The sequence below is a fragment of the Bos taurus genome, chromosome 18 (genome assembly GCF_002263795.3).
Source record: "Bos taurus isolate L1 Dominette 01449 registration number 42190680 breed Hereford chromosome 18, ARS-UCD2.0, whole genome shotgun sequence".
Taxonomy (NCBI): domain Eukaryota; kingdom Metazoa; phylum Chordata; class Mammalia; order Artiodactyla; family Bovidae; genus Bos; species Bos taurus.
The window spans coordinates 15,699,968-15,714,044 of record NC_037345.1 but is presented as its reverse complement, the minus strand read 5'-3'; the positions used below and the strand labels follow the sequence as shown (position 1 = coordinate 15,714,044).

Below are 14,077 nucleotides of genomic sequence, written 5' to 3'. Positions count from 1 at the left end.
GCTTCCATTGGCTAGCTTTTCATCTCACACAACCTAAATTTTTTTTTCCTTTTGAATACATTATTGGATACTTGATAGACTTGTTTTAGTTATATATATCTCTTAATATTGGTACTTAAACCTACACAAAGAAGGACTTCTTTAATTGTTAACCCTTATATAGCCATCCAAGTGAAGGAACTAACTACCTTGGCACACATTAAATGATACATTAAACCATTGCACATAAATCCATATTTATTCCAAAGAAAACAAAATAAGGCCCTAAATTTAAAAGCTACATGATTACTTCGTTGTGTGAATGTCCCTGTAGAGATTTAACTCTATGACATCAAAATTTGTAAGCTTCCATCAGGTAGGGGCGGTAGATAGGAGGGAGCACTAGAGGAAATGACTCCAAGTTCCTCAGTAACATCATCTCTGGAAGTCTTTGCAGACCATTGTACAGCTGTTTAAAAATCAGCCGGTTGGAAATGACGAGTGTATTCCCTTCATTTGCTTTTGTGTGTGTGTGTGTGTGTGTGCGTGTGTGTGGTTTTAATATTTTTTTAATTTAAATTTATTTATTTTAATTGGAGGTTAATTTGGTTTTGCCATATATCAACATGAATCTGCCGTGGGTATACACGTGTTCCCCATCCTGAACCCTCCTACCATCTCCCTCCCCGTACCATCCCTCTGGGTCATCCCAGTGCACCAACCCCAAGCATCCTGTATCCCGCATCGAACCTGGACTGGCAATTTGTTTCTTATATGATATTATACATGTTTCAATGCCATTCTCCCAAATCATCCCACCCTCTCCCTCTCCCACAGAGTCCAAAAGAATGTTCTATACATCTGTGTCTCTTGCTGTCTCACATACTGGGTTATCTTTACCATCTTTCTAAATTCCATATATATGCGTTAGTATACTGTATTGGTGTTTTCCTTTCTGGCTTACTTCACTCTGTATAATAGGCTCCAGTTTCATCCACCTCATTAGAACTGATTCAAATGTATTCTTTTTAATGGCTGAGTAATACTCCATTGTGTATATGTACCACAGCTTTCTTATCCATTCATCTGCTGATGGACGTCTAGGTTGCTTCCATGTCCTGGCTATTATAAACAGTGCTGCAATGAACATTTCCTTTTTTATTGATAAAAATATACTGGTTCTTTTTAGAATCTAGATTGCAGAAAGCTTTATAACTCTTGAAATTTATGCTGTATAAAAGACACTTGAAAGTATATGTAAAGACATCCAAAATAAGGCAAATAATAATGGGTTACTATTGACATACTTAGTTTCCTCCCATGGCAGCAATGATAATTGTCTGAGTCACAAGCTACATTTTTTTAAGTGATGATTTTAACATTAAAGCCCTGAAACAAGGTGTTTTTCCAACATTGGATAAATATTTAACCAAAGAAAAGTGAGCAGTTTAAAACCAGTCATGTCCAGGTAACAGATAGCAAGGGCCAGAGTAATTCTTTAATTGAATCACATAAACTACAAAACCATGCATCAGTCAGATTCCTCAGTTTATCTAGAGTGATGCAGACTTTGAACAAATAGGAAATTTAATCTGTTATGTAAGAGCACCATTTTGTGGCCATTAATGAACTTTTTATGTTTCTTTTGGCAGATGGAGATGGAAACATGGATCACTTGCTGCCAGGTTGTGAAGACAAAAACTGCCAGAAAAGTGTCATTTACTTAGCAAGATCTGGAGCAAAGCAGGTATATCTACTTGTTTTTTAATGTAAGTAAGGTTACAATCTTGGAAAACAATTTCAGAGGTTAGAAAAGTATTTGAAGAATCAGAAAAGAGAAAAAACAAAATAAGTTTACTTCCTCATTTTAACTTGTTGTTCAGTCACTAAGTCGTGACTGACTCTGCGATTCCATGGACTGCAACATGATGGGCTTTCCTGTCCTTCACTGTCTCCTAAGTTTGTTCATACTCATGTCCATTGAGTCAGTGATGCCATCCAACCACGTCAATTCTCTCCTGCCCCCTTCTCCTGCACTCAGTCTTTCCCAGTATCAGGGTCTTTTCCAATGAGTTGGCTCTTAGCATCAGGTAGCCAAAGTATTGCAGTTTCAGCATCATTCCTTCCAATGAATATTCACGACTGATTTCCTTTAGGATTGACTGGTTGGATTTCCTTGCAGTCCAAGGGACTGCCAAGAGTCTTCTCTAGCACCACAGTTTGAAAGCATCATTTCTTTGGCATGCAGCCATCTTTGTGGTCCAACTCTTATCATACATGACTACTGGAAAAACCATAGCTTTGAGTATACTGCCCTTGTTGGCAAAGTGATGTCTCTACTTTTTAATATTCTGTATAGGTTTGTCATAGCTTTTCTTCCAAGGAACAAGTCTCTTTTAATTTCATGGCTAAAGTCACCATCCCCAGTGATTTTGGAGCCCAAGAAAATAAAATCTGTCACTGTTTCCACTTTTTCCCCTTCTATTTGCCATGAAGTGATGGGACCAGATGCCTTGATCTTTGTTTTATGAATGTTAAGCTTTAAACCAACTTTTTCACTCCCCTCTTCCACCTGCATCAAGAGGCTCTTTAGTTCCTCTTTGCTTTCTGCCATTAGAGTGGTATCATCTGCATATGTGAGGTTGTTGATATTTCTCTCAACAATCCAGCTTGTGAGTCATCTAGCCCAGCATTTCACATAATGTACTCTGTGTATAAGTTAAATAAGCAGGGTGACAATATATAGCCTTGACATACCTCTTTCCTAATTTTGAACCCAAGTAAGGTCTTCATTCTCCTTAGGAGGACTCTTGTGTTCATATCAGCTTTTCTCCCATTAGTCTGTCTTTGAGTGTAATTCTCAGGCTCAGACGTGGCACCTTACTTTCTATATGACAACCAACACTCTGCCTCCATTTTAACTTAATAAAATGCATTTAAATCTATTTTTGTTGGTTTACTGAGAGAAAAAGTACTGCAATTGGAATGTATTGCAATGATTTCTCATAAAGAAAACCCATTCCTGTTTTTAATATTTATTTATTTATTTGACTGTGTGTGGTCTTAGTTGCGGCATGTGGGATCTTTTGTTGCAGCGCACAAACTCTCTAGTTGTGAAATGTGGGCTTACTTGCTTTGTGGCATGTGGGACTTTACTTCCTCAACCAGGGATTGAACCCACGTCCCCTGCATTGCAAGGCAGATTCTTAATCAGTGGACCACTAGGAGAGTCCCAAGAAGCCCATTATTGATCCTGCAGTTATATGGTCTGTTAGCCATTTATATGCTGGGAATATGGTAAGATACACGATAACTATAATAAAGAATTATGTAGAAGAACACCATATCTAGTTTCAAGGCTAATCTTGTTTTTATTTGTGATGTCTAGATCTATTTGGTTCTTTTATGTCAACTATTCTTGTAGCTTGTTGAGAAACAATTCAGTATCTGATAGTCCCAGCAGAGAATTAATGTGAGAATGATAAAAAAAAATTTTTAATGTGGGAATGATAGTTTATGACATTGAGAATTTTTCCATATTGATAACACCTGAAAGGAAACCAGTAATACAGTAGTAGAATTAATTATATTTTCTATTTGGGGGTAAAAAAATGATAGAATGACATCTTGATTTTTATAGCCCTTATGGGTAGGAAGTATCACCTTTCATACTAAGACACTAGAGAAAACAAATCTTCAAATCTTCCTATAGTCAACATTCTAAAAACATTTAACTCTTAAACCCATAATCTGTATTATCTTGAACTTTTTGAAAGTTTTGAATCGCTGAAAATATTAGGTCAAGAAACTCCTCATCATTGGTTCATAGCTGTAAATATACCTAGTAATTGCAGCCTGTCTTCAAGTGACAGACTACTATATTTTCAAATTATGCAGTCATCTCTCTCTGGGAAGATAAATGTCACAGTTCTTTGTTGACTGTTAAGAATGTCACATTAATGAAAAATCTTTTTACTTCTTAGACCTTAATACATTTACCTTAACAGAAGTACTTTATCTTCATTAATAAACTGTCATCCTCTTCAGAAACTTGAGATAACTCGACATTTTGTGAAATTTCTCATCCTCTTCCAAAATAAAAGCAGCGATTTTTTTCAGTCATGTGAAATGTTAAAACATTTTGATGATATACAATACTTTTGCTTTAAGAAAGATTGAAAATTTCATTAGATGCATATCAGTTTTTTAAGCTGCTTGTTTTCTGTACATTTGCCTTTATAGTTAAGCCATATTTTTCCTTTTTCCTTGGCAAACTATGCTTTCTTTGAATACATAGAAAACGTTTGGGATGTTCTATATACTAAACACTTTTCAAGAATTCACTTTTTATGTAGTTTGGCTTGGAGCCACGTATATGAGCCACCTGCTTACAAGGAAAAAAATATCTGTGGGCATGTTTGACCTCCTGTCATTTCAAGCCAGCTGCACCTGCTTCTGTTTAGACATCTTTAGGTTATGTGCCAGTATCTAGCAATAGTAACTATTGTTAGTTGTGGACACATCTCTAATTTTCATGTATTGATTTCCAGTCTTCAGATTTTTAGTTCAGCTAGGTTATTAAAAGTAAAGATTTGGGCATTCAGAAGAGAACAGGCTTTACCAAAGCTCATTTTGAAATGAACCTATTTTCTGTGTTTTCTTCATTACAATCAGTAGAGAAATAAAGAATTTATGTAAAATGTAGCTTCCAGCTGTTTTGGCAACAAAGCTCATTCTCCTGGGCTGGGACGGCTTGTCAGGGCTAGTATTGTTTGGAAAGCCTCAGAGCTGCTTGTTTCTGAGTATGGTGACTAAACTCATCATCATGTATAAGAGGCAGAGCAGAACAAGGGAGACTCTGTCATGTTCTAATTTTCTTCCTAAACTGGTCCTTCCAAAGGATATCAGTATTAGATATTACGAAATTTAAAATATTCATTTATGTTTATACTTTCACTCATCACATATTCTGTTTATTCATTTGTTTAATTTTATCTTTTTCTGAGCTGCGTTGGGTCTCCATTGCTACACACAGTCTTTCTCTATTTGCAGAAAACGGGCCCTACTTCTCTAGTTGTGGTGCATGGGCTTCTCATCGTGTTGGCTTCTCTTGCTGCAGAGCACAGGTTCTGGAGCATACAGGCTCAGTAGTTGTGGCTCACAGGCTTAGTTGCCCTGCGGCATGTGGGATCTTTCCAGACCAGGGATTAAACCAGTGTCCCCGCATTGCAGGGTGGATTATTAACCACTGAACCACCAGGGAAGTCCCCAACACACGTTTTTAAATGGACAGTTCAACTAAATGTTTGATAATATCATTTCAATCCTAAGATTCCATATTCTGTGAAAAACTTTTTAAGGTTCTATATGCTAGTTCAAGGAAAGATGACTACTGATAAATTTTAAGGTAGACTTATTTTTTTTAGAGTGTCAGTTACCTACTTATCAAAGTAAATTATAGTACTCTGCCATTTTACAGAGATACAACTTAAGAAAGATGATACATATCTTGAGGATTTTTTGTGGATCATTTGTTTTACAAATGGTGATTTTTTTTTTTCTAAAATGACTATAATGTCTAATTTTTTTCTCTTAATCCACAGTGGATTCCTGTCCTACAGGATTTTAGCAGTAAGGGTACACTCTGGGGCTTTGTGCCATTTGTACATGAACAGCAACCAACTGAAATACCAATTCCAATTACCCTTCATATTGGAGATTACAACATGGATGGCTATCCAGATGCTCTTGCCATACTGAAGAATACATCTGGAAGGTATGGAAATTAAGTCAAAAGGAGAAATATGTGTAAGATACCTTCACTATGACACATTATACCTGAATAGCACCTAAATAAGGTACAGTCCCTTAAATAAGGAACACAGTGAATTCAGTTTCTGTTTTTCACATGGTCCCTGAACTTCTCCCAGCTGCTTAGAATACCTGTTCTTATTCTATTTTATAGACCAGTGAAAGGCATATTTTCACTCAACAAGCTTGGTCTTTAAAAGGTCAAAATTTTTATAAGCAAATGACTCAGTTACATTTTGAGTCTAAAGACTATGGATGTCACGAGTTCAGCCTAGGCTTAACTCGGTCCAGCCATTTAGCACCTGTGTGACTTGGGCAGCTTACCTAAACCCCTCATTGAGAGTAATAATTGCACCTCTGTCATGGAGTTATGGTGGAAAAAGGTGAGTTAAAAATAAATGAAGCAATTAACAAGATACTCATCATATGCCGACTTATACTATCAGTGAATGTTGCCTTACTGTTACTTGTTTTATAATGGTATCCAGAATTCACACATGACTGTTGATAATATTTGTAAATACAAAATTGTTTAGTACATTTATTGCATTATCACTAATTTTGAATGTTGTTGCTATTTTTTCACCTTAAAGAGAAGTACCAGTAGCTAAACCAATGTAGTTAAATTCACAGTCTGTTCTTGGCAGATTCTATTAATATGACTCTTCTGAAATTTTAATGCCTTATTGTATTTTTCATATTGCAGTTAGTTGTGTTTCTTACTCCTTATTCTTTCTTGCCTCTTAAATCATATCTATCCATAGTTTTCCTTCTGAGCATTAATTCATTTTTTGACTCTGGAATTTGTGATGATTCAGCTCACATTTACTACCAGGCTCATAATGTAATACAACTGTCCTGGGGAAAGAAACTAGACTATTGTTAATTTCAACATAAAACAGTTATCTAGAAATGTGATTTTTAGGAAACCATACATTATCAGTGATTATCCCTAAATATTTATAAAATATTATGAAGAATTGTACTTTAACTTTTCTGAGGACCTTGATTTGAATTATAGTCACTCTGAGTTGTATTTACAGAATTTTCCACAGATATAAGCATCATGCTCTGTAATGCAGAGTAGTATATACCACTCATCACCTATGTGTGAAGCACATCTGATAGAACCAAAAGAAATCTCTGAGTTGAATGTGATTTTTCTTCCTTTTAAATATATAGTGCCCTATAAAAGCAAAGAAATGTAAAAATCGCTTTAATTTGAACATTTACCCTATTCAAAAGAATAAGAAATTACATCTCAAATTCATTTAAGTCCATGATTACTTATTCTTAGAAAAACATTCAAACAATTTATATTTTGTCATAAAAGTTTTTTTATCAACATTTTCTCCTTCAAGCCATCAAATATTTAACTTACCTTTACCATTCAGTAATAATGACAGTGAATTGAATTTGCATGCGTTGTGTCCAACTCTTTGGGGCCCCCATGGACTGTAGTCCACTGGCCTCCTCTCTCCATGGTATTCCCAGGCAAGAATACTGGAGTGGGTTATCATTTCCTTCTCCAGAGGATCTGACCCAGGGATCAAACCCACATCTCATGTGTCTCCTGCATTGGTAGGTGGATTCTTTGCCATTGAGCCACCAGGGAAGCCTATAAATAATAATGATGATATCAGCAGCTAATTCAGTAGTGAACACTATGGCTCTATAAGAAACATTAAGTAAAAGGCAGTCATAGATTCTTAGAGCTTTTATAAAAGCAGCTGTTTAAAGCCCGGGGTTTCTTTTTTATTCCTTTGGGATAGATGAGAATTGAAGGATAGATTTCATTGCATCTCAGTGTTCATTAAATCACTAGATGAGAAAGAGTCCTATACTTGAGAGATGCGTGTCTAGGAGAATTCAGCATAATACATTCTTTGAAACATAAAAGAAGGAAAATAAGACATAGTGTGCATTATAATCCTTTTCTACTATTCAAATTTTGTTGAAAAAGCATTTTATAACTTTTAACTGATTTCAGGACTGCTGTATTGCTAAGAAGTCTTACAGGGTTGCAGTTTATATTTTTAAGGGCTGCTACCTGGAGAATTCTTCTTTTTTTCTGCAGATTTTGAAAATTAGGTAGAGATTAACTACACGGATGAGACTAAAAATCCACAATATGTGTTTCATGAAAAGAAGTTCTAAAACTGTGGCTTGTAAACTTGTATTTTTTTGTTTTCAGAGGAGAGTTGCTGTTTGGGCCTATGTTTGTTTTTTATTTTTTATTAAAGGTCTTAATTGTTTAAAGTTAACCTTTAAAATCATATTACATGAAAAATCTCTATTAATGACATTTATAGAGGCAGCAAGTGACTCTAAACAAAACAGTGTGGTCTGAGATCAGCCATTTTATCATCTGTCATCAGACACCACTGACTGAAAACCGTGGTTTTTCCCTTGGATGCCCTACTGCCGCTCAGTTGCCCTGTGTTTACTGTAATCTTCTGTGTGTAGTCATCTTATCTTACTTGTCTGAATTTTCTTCTGTTTTTTTTTTTTTTTTGAGAGAAGAAGAGCAAAGTTAGAATGAGATTATTCCATACTGTGCTGTTAAGCTAATAATAAGTCTGTTTTTATAAGTTTTTAATTTTGTATATAAGGAAAATTAATAAATGCAATGTATTCCTTGTCAGTTAATGCCAGGAATTAAAAAAAAGGGCTTTAGTTTATAAAGTGTTTTTCATGCATATTAGTTCACAATAATTTTTATAGGATGGTATTATCTGCATTTGGTAAATACTGGAGTGGGTAGCTGTTCCCTTCTCCAGGGAATCTTCCCAACCCAGGGATCAAATCCAGGTCTCCCACATTGAAGACAGATTCTTTACCAGATGAGCCAACAGGGAAGCTCAAATATGGAAACAGTCTCACATAAGTCAGATTGCTTGTCCAAGATCACACATTTGCAGTCAGGACTCTAAGCTTATAGAATCTAAATCGTTTTCCTTTCCCTGTAAGAAAAAAATTTAGAAGGAAGTAGTAGATAACCAAAATAATACATTTTTAGCAGAGGTTGGAGATGATGATTTGAGCAGACAGTAAAGGTCACTCTGACAAGAGAAAGAAGAAGCAAGCTAAGGACAAATAAATAAAACCCATAAACTTTCTGAGAGTCACTGTCAGAAGGGCTTCCCAGGTGGCTCAGAGGTAAAGAATCAGCCTAACAATGAAGGAGACATGGGTTCAATACCCGGTTTGGGAAGATTCCCTGGTGAAGGAAACAGCAACCCAGTCTAGTATTCTTGCCTGGGAAATCCCATGGACAGGAGAGCCTGGCAGGCTGCACTCCATGGGATCGTAAAAGAGTTGGACACGACTTAGCAACTGAACAGTAGTGGTTAGAGGAGATTGATCATGTACAAGCATGTGTTCTCTTTTGTTAGTTAATTTGTGTTTTGTTAATTCGGAAACCAGAGGTATAATTTGGGTGTGTTGGTGGTATACATTCAAGCTACCCTTATGAAAGACTGGAAGATAACCAGAAACAGGTTGGGATCTGGAACTCTGTCAAAAAGAATTACTGGGCACTTTTGCAGATATTAGCTAATTACCCATTCAATATAATCTGCATTTTCATCTTGACCCTCAGGTTTTTAGAATAATTTAAGTTCATATTGATACCCTGAGTCACCAAAAAAAAAAAAAGGCTCTATTTTGTTTCAGATGTTCTGCTTTAGTAGGTAAGGAGATTGATGGTACAGATGCCTTATCCACTTCTCCGTTTCTAGCCACTGTTATTTTTCATTTTTATTATGAAATGTAACAGGATTTATCATGCTTTTTAATTAAATCCAATATGTTACTAATTTTATGTTTTACACTTCAAATGCTTCACCATAATCTTTTTTAAATGAAGTTAATCACAGTCTTTTCCATGAATGTGAAGATGTAACAGACTTCCTAATTTACAATAAAAGAAAAAAATTACACAGAATAAATCTTGATAGGCTAAGTCACATATTTCCATCTCTTCAAATGATTACTTCAAATGGGAGGACAGCCTGTTTCTAACATTACAACCTAGATTACTAAATCTTAGGATCTAAATCAGTAACTAACCCTTAGTTAATGAATAATAACACTGGGTAGGGAAGTTATCTGCATTCACAGCTTATTGAAGACAAGAATATTTTAATAAATTTGCTTAGGGTGTTTTATAGAATTATACATAGGGGTAGAGCAAGGTTGATTTTTTTAAATGTTTCTTTTTCAAAATTAATAAAGATACTGAATACAAGGATCATATTCACATACTTTGGACTTAATAAAATATATTACTTCCTCCTAAGCAAATTATTATAAAGCCTCCAGAAACATTCAGTATGTGATTTTTTTTAAATCAGTTTTTACAATATAGAATATCTTATCAAGCTTAAATTTACTTTCATTTTTACACTATTTCTGATTGCACTGTCTTATTCAGTAGATTCTATACCTCAGATGAAGGAGAATACTAAATTAGTCCAAAATTATATGGCAGAATAAGAAATTTACAGTGTGTTTGAAATCGTACCCTGGATACCTCATCACTGAAGAACTCACACTATTTAATCACTGAAGAACTCATACTATATTTACTCACAAACCGATTTTAGCTTCAGTAGTTGAAATTTGTAAAGATAAAATTTTTCTACAATAAGGTTGCCTATTCTTCTGCCCTAGTGAATATCATATTACAATTTTTCATCCCATACTAAAATGAAACAGGATTTACTAATTAATTAGGGAAAAAATTATGTAGATGATAAAGCACTGGCAGTCTCTGTTAATTCCTAAAAGAATATATATTAAATATTATTTATTGGCAATCAGTTTTAATCACTCTCTCAATAATTACTCCTGCATATTGAGTTTATTGTCATGATGTTGCATTCTTCTATAATTTTTACATTTCCTTTGAATCCATAGGTGTAGGCCCTTTGTGTTTGTAATTTTATTTACCTGTTATATTTTATTCATCAGAATTAAGGCTATTCTATTTTATTATTTCATTAATATCTGTGTTTTTGTTGTTGTTATAGTTGCTTTTAAAATTACTCCTATTTTCAATGATAACATGGGTTTTTTCCTAAATATTTTATTTCTGGTTCTGTATTTAATTCCTTCCCTTTTTTGCTTTCTTTAGATTTATTTTTGTTTTTCTTTTAGTTTATTTCATTGAATACTTAAGAGAATTTCTCCCATTTTCTTATTTTTTAATAAATGATTTTAAGACTATTTTCTATGTACTTTGCCTCAAACCACGTATTTTGATAATTAGTGTTTTTATTGTTCTCTTCTTTTGTATTTATTTGAAATTTCTCTTAACCCACACATTATTCTGGAAGGTTTTTCAAATGTTCATGTAAATATGTTCGGGGAGTTGTTTTGTGTTGTTTTCTTACTGTTTGAGTCTGTTGTTTATTGTTCATTAAGGTTATTGCATTGCAGACATGGAACTGTCTTGTGCAATACTTTCCAACCTTCTTGAGAGCTTTCTGGTAGTTTGATAGATAACTGAATGAATGGTTATTTGAAATATCATTTGTGTTAGTTGTGTTATTTAAGTCTTCTATATACCCTTATATATTTTTATCTATTTTTAAAAGTATATTAATCCTCTGCTATGGAAGTATACGGTTGTCAGCTTCTTTATCAATTTTTAATTTATGGACTGCAACCTTGATTACTAGGTGCATAAGGGTGTGTCCTCTGACTTCTTTTGTTAATTGTGAACTATCTATTTTTTTTCTTTCCTTTTTTCTTTTTCTTTAATGCTTGCTTTGAATTATTCTTTGTGTTTTTTGGGTTTTTTTGGGTTTTTTTTTGTTTTTTTTTGTCATACTGTAATCTCTGGGCTTCCCTGATAGCTCAGCTGGTAGATAATCCACCTGCAATGCAGGAAACCCTGTTCAATTCCTGGGTCTGGAAGATAGCCTGGACAAGGGATAGGCTACCCATTTCAGTATTCTTGGGCTTCCCTCGTGGCTCAGATGGTAAAAAAAAATCCAGCTGCAATGCAGGAGAGTGTGTGAGTGAAAGTCACTCAGTCATGTCTAACTCTTTGCAACCCATGGACTGTAGCCTCTCAGGCTCTTCTATCCCTGGAATTCTCCAGGAAAGAATACTGGAATGGGTTGCCATTCCCTTCTCCAGGGGATCTTCCCAACCCAGGGATCAAATCCAGGTTGCTATGCATCGGACCTGGGTCCATGGGGTTGCAAAGAATCTGACATGACTGAGCAACTAACCATAGCACAGCACATAATCTCTATCCTGTTTCTTTTTCTTAGCATTTACTCTGCATACATTTCTACCCATTTTAGCTTCTATATGGCATTTTATTTTGGAAAATTTTGCACTCAATAAAATGCAAAAATGTTAAATATACAATTTGATGAGTTTGGCTAATGTTTACACCTGTGTACCCGGTACTCCAGTCAAAATGTAAAATGTTTCTATGACCCTAGTTAATACCCAGCCTCGTCATACCCAGTGTTTTTGATTTCTATCAACAAAATTCAGTTGTACCTGTTTTTGAATCCCAGAACATTACTGAGAGTAATTTAAAAAGGCCCCCTCACAAAAGAGAAATATCATATTTACACATCAGATACTCAATATTCTCTGTAGAGAACAGACTTTCTTGATCTTTCAGCTTGATCTATATAATTAAATGTTATTTATCTGATCTATAAATTGGACACAATTTCAATCAAATTCCCCATTCACTTCAGAAGAAATTTATATTTTCATTCTGATATTTATATGTCAAAAACTAGATTAGCTCGATTTTGTTGTTTAGTCGCCAGGTCATGTCCAATTCTTTCATGACCTCGTGGACTATAGCCCACCAGGCTGCTCTGTCCGTGGGATTTCCCAGGCAATAATACTGGATTGGGTTGTCATTTCCATCTCCTGGGGATCTTCCCGTCCCAGGGACCAAACCTGCATCTCCTACTTGGCAAGCAAGTTCTTTACCACTGAGCCACCAGGGCAGTCCATTAGCTCAATTAAAACCTGGGTTAGTCAGAATGCTTGAAGAAACAACAAGGTGGAGGAATCATTTCTGCCTGACTTTTAAGACTTCTTGTGAAACTGCAGTAATGAAGACACTGCGGTATTTATGTAAGAATACATATAGAGAGCAACGTCTGAGTCCAGAAATACAGCTGTAGATACTATGATCAACTAATTCCTTTTTTTTGCATAGGCACTAAGGCAGTTCAGTGGAAAAGGTATACAGATGGCCAGTAAACATATGGAAAGATATCCAATATCACTGATAATTAAGGAAATGCAGTTAAACCCATATGATACACTTGATAATACCCCCTAGAAGTGTTGCAGTTAAACAAGGCAATAACACAAATGTTGGTAAGGATGTAGAACAACTGGAACTCTTACACATTTTTTATTAAGAATGTAAAATTGCACAGTCATTTTGGAAAACTTGCAGTTTCTTATGAGGTTAAACATGTACCTTTCCTGTGATCCAGCAATTCCATTTCTAGGTTCTTTTGTGAAAGAAATTAAAACTTGAGTTCACAAAAAGATTCTGAAAGAATGTTCACAGTATCTTTATTCACAGTAGCACCAAATTGGAAGCAAAACAAAGGTCCATATCAAGAGAATAAATAAACAAGTCATGGTGTATTCATACAATTTAATAATGCTTGGCAATAAGAAATAATAATAAATTACTGAAGAAGGATAGTTAGCAGCGTGGATGAATCTTCAAAACCGTAGGTTAAGTGAAGAAAGGACCATATGATGGGAATTTTAAAAAACTGAATGTATGAATCTCTGTCTTAGTGGATAAAAAGCATATACTGTGGAGCCTAGATTCAAATTCTGTCTCTGTTATTACCTGTGTGATCATGGCAAATAACCTATCTCAGTTTTAATATCTGTTAATGAGAAAAACAATAATACCTACCTCATGAGGTTATTGTGAGAATCAAATGAGAATTTGCATCACACATGGCATAGCATAGCATGAATTCTATGTAATGTCTGCTATTATTTTAATTATTAGTATATTATTATATGGTCAAATATACCTTGATTTATCCTTGCCATTTTATCATTGTATTCATCATTTTCCTTATTTTTTGCCTTCTTTTGGATCATTCAAATTTCTGTTCCTTTTCTAGTTCCTAAGATGATTTGTATATTATAAATCTTATTTCTATTATAGTTGTTACATTTTTTAACAAACTATTAGAGACAAACTGTCCTTAAGATTTTTAGCATACATTCAGTTCTCTTTCACCTACCCTTTCTTTCATTCAGT

The 14,077-nt window shown here is 34.7% G+C and overlaps 1 protein-coding gene across 1 annotated transcript in view; it reads left to right on the top strand.

Annotated features, from left to right (window-relative positions):
- ITFG1 (integrin alpha FG-GAP repeat containing 1) overlaps positions 1–14,077 on the top strand; it is a 299,997-nt gene that overhangs the window by 151,189 nt on the left and 134,731 nt on the right. The window contains exons 9-10 of the mRNA NM_001038532.1: positions 1,632–1,726; positions 5,583–5,755. Coding sequence (NP_001033621.1) covers positions 1,632–1,726; positions 5,583–5,755 — 268 coding nt within the window. The remainder of the gene's footprint in view (positions 1–1,631; positions 1,727–5,582; positions 5,756–14,077) is intronic.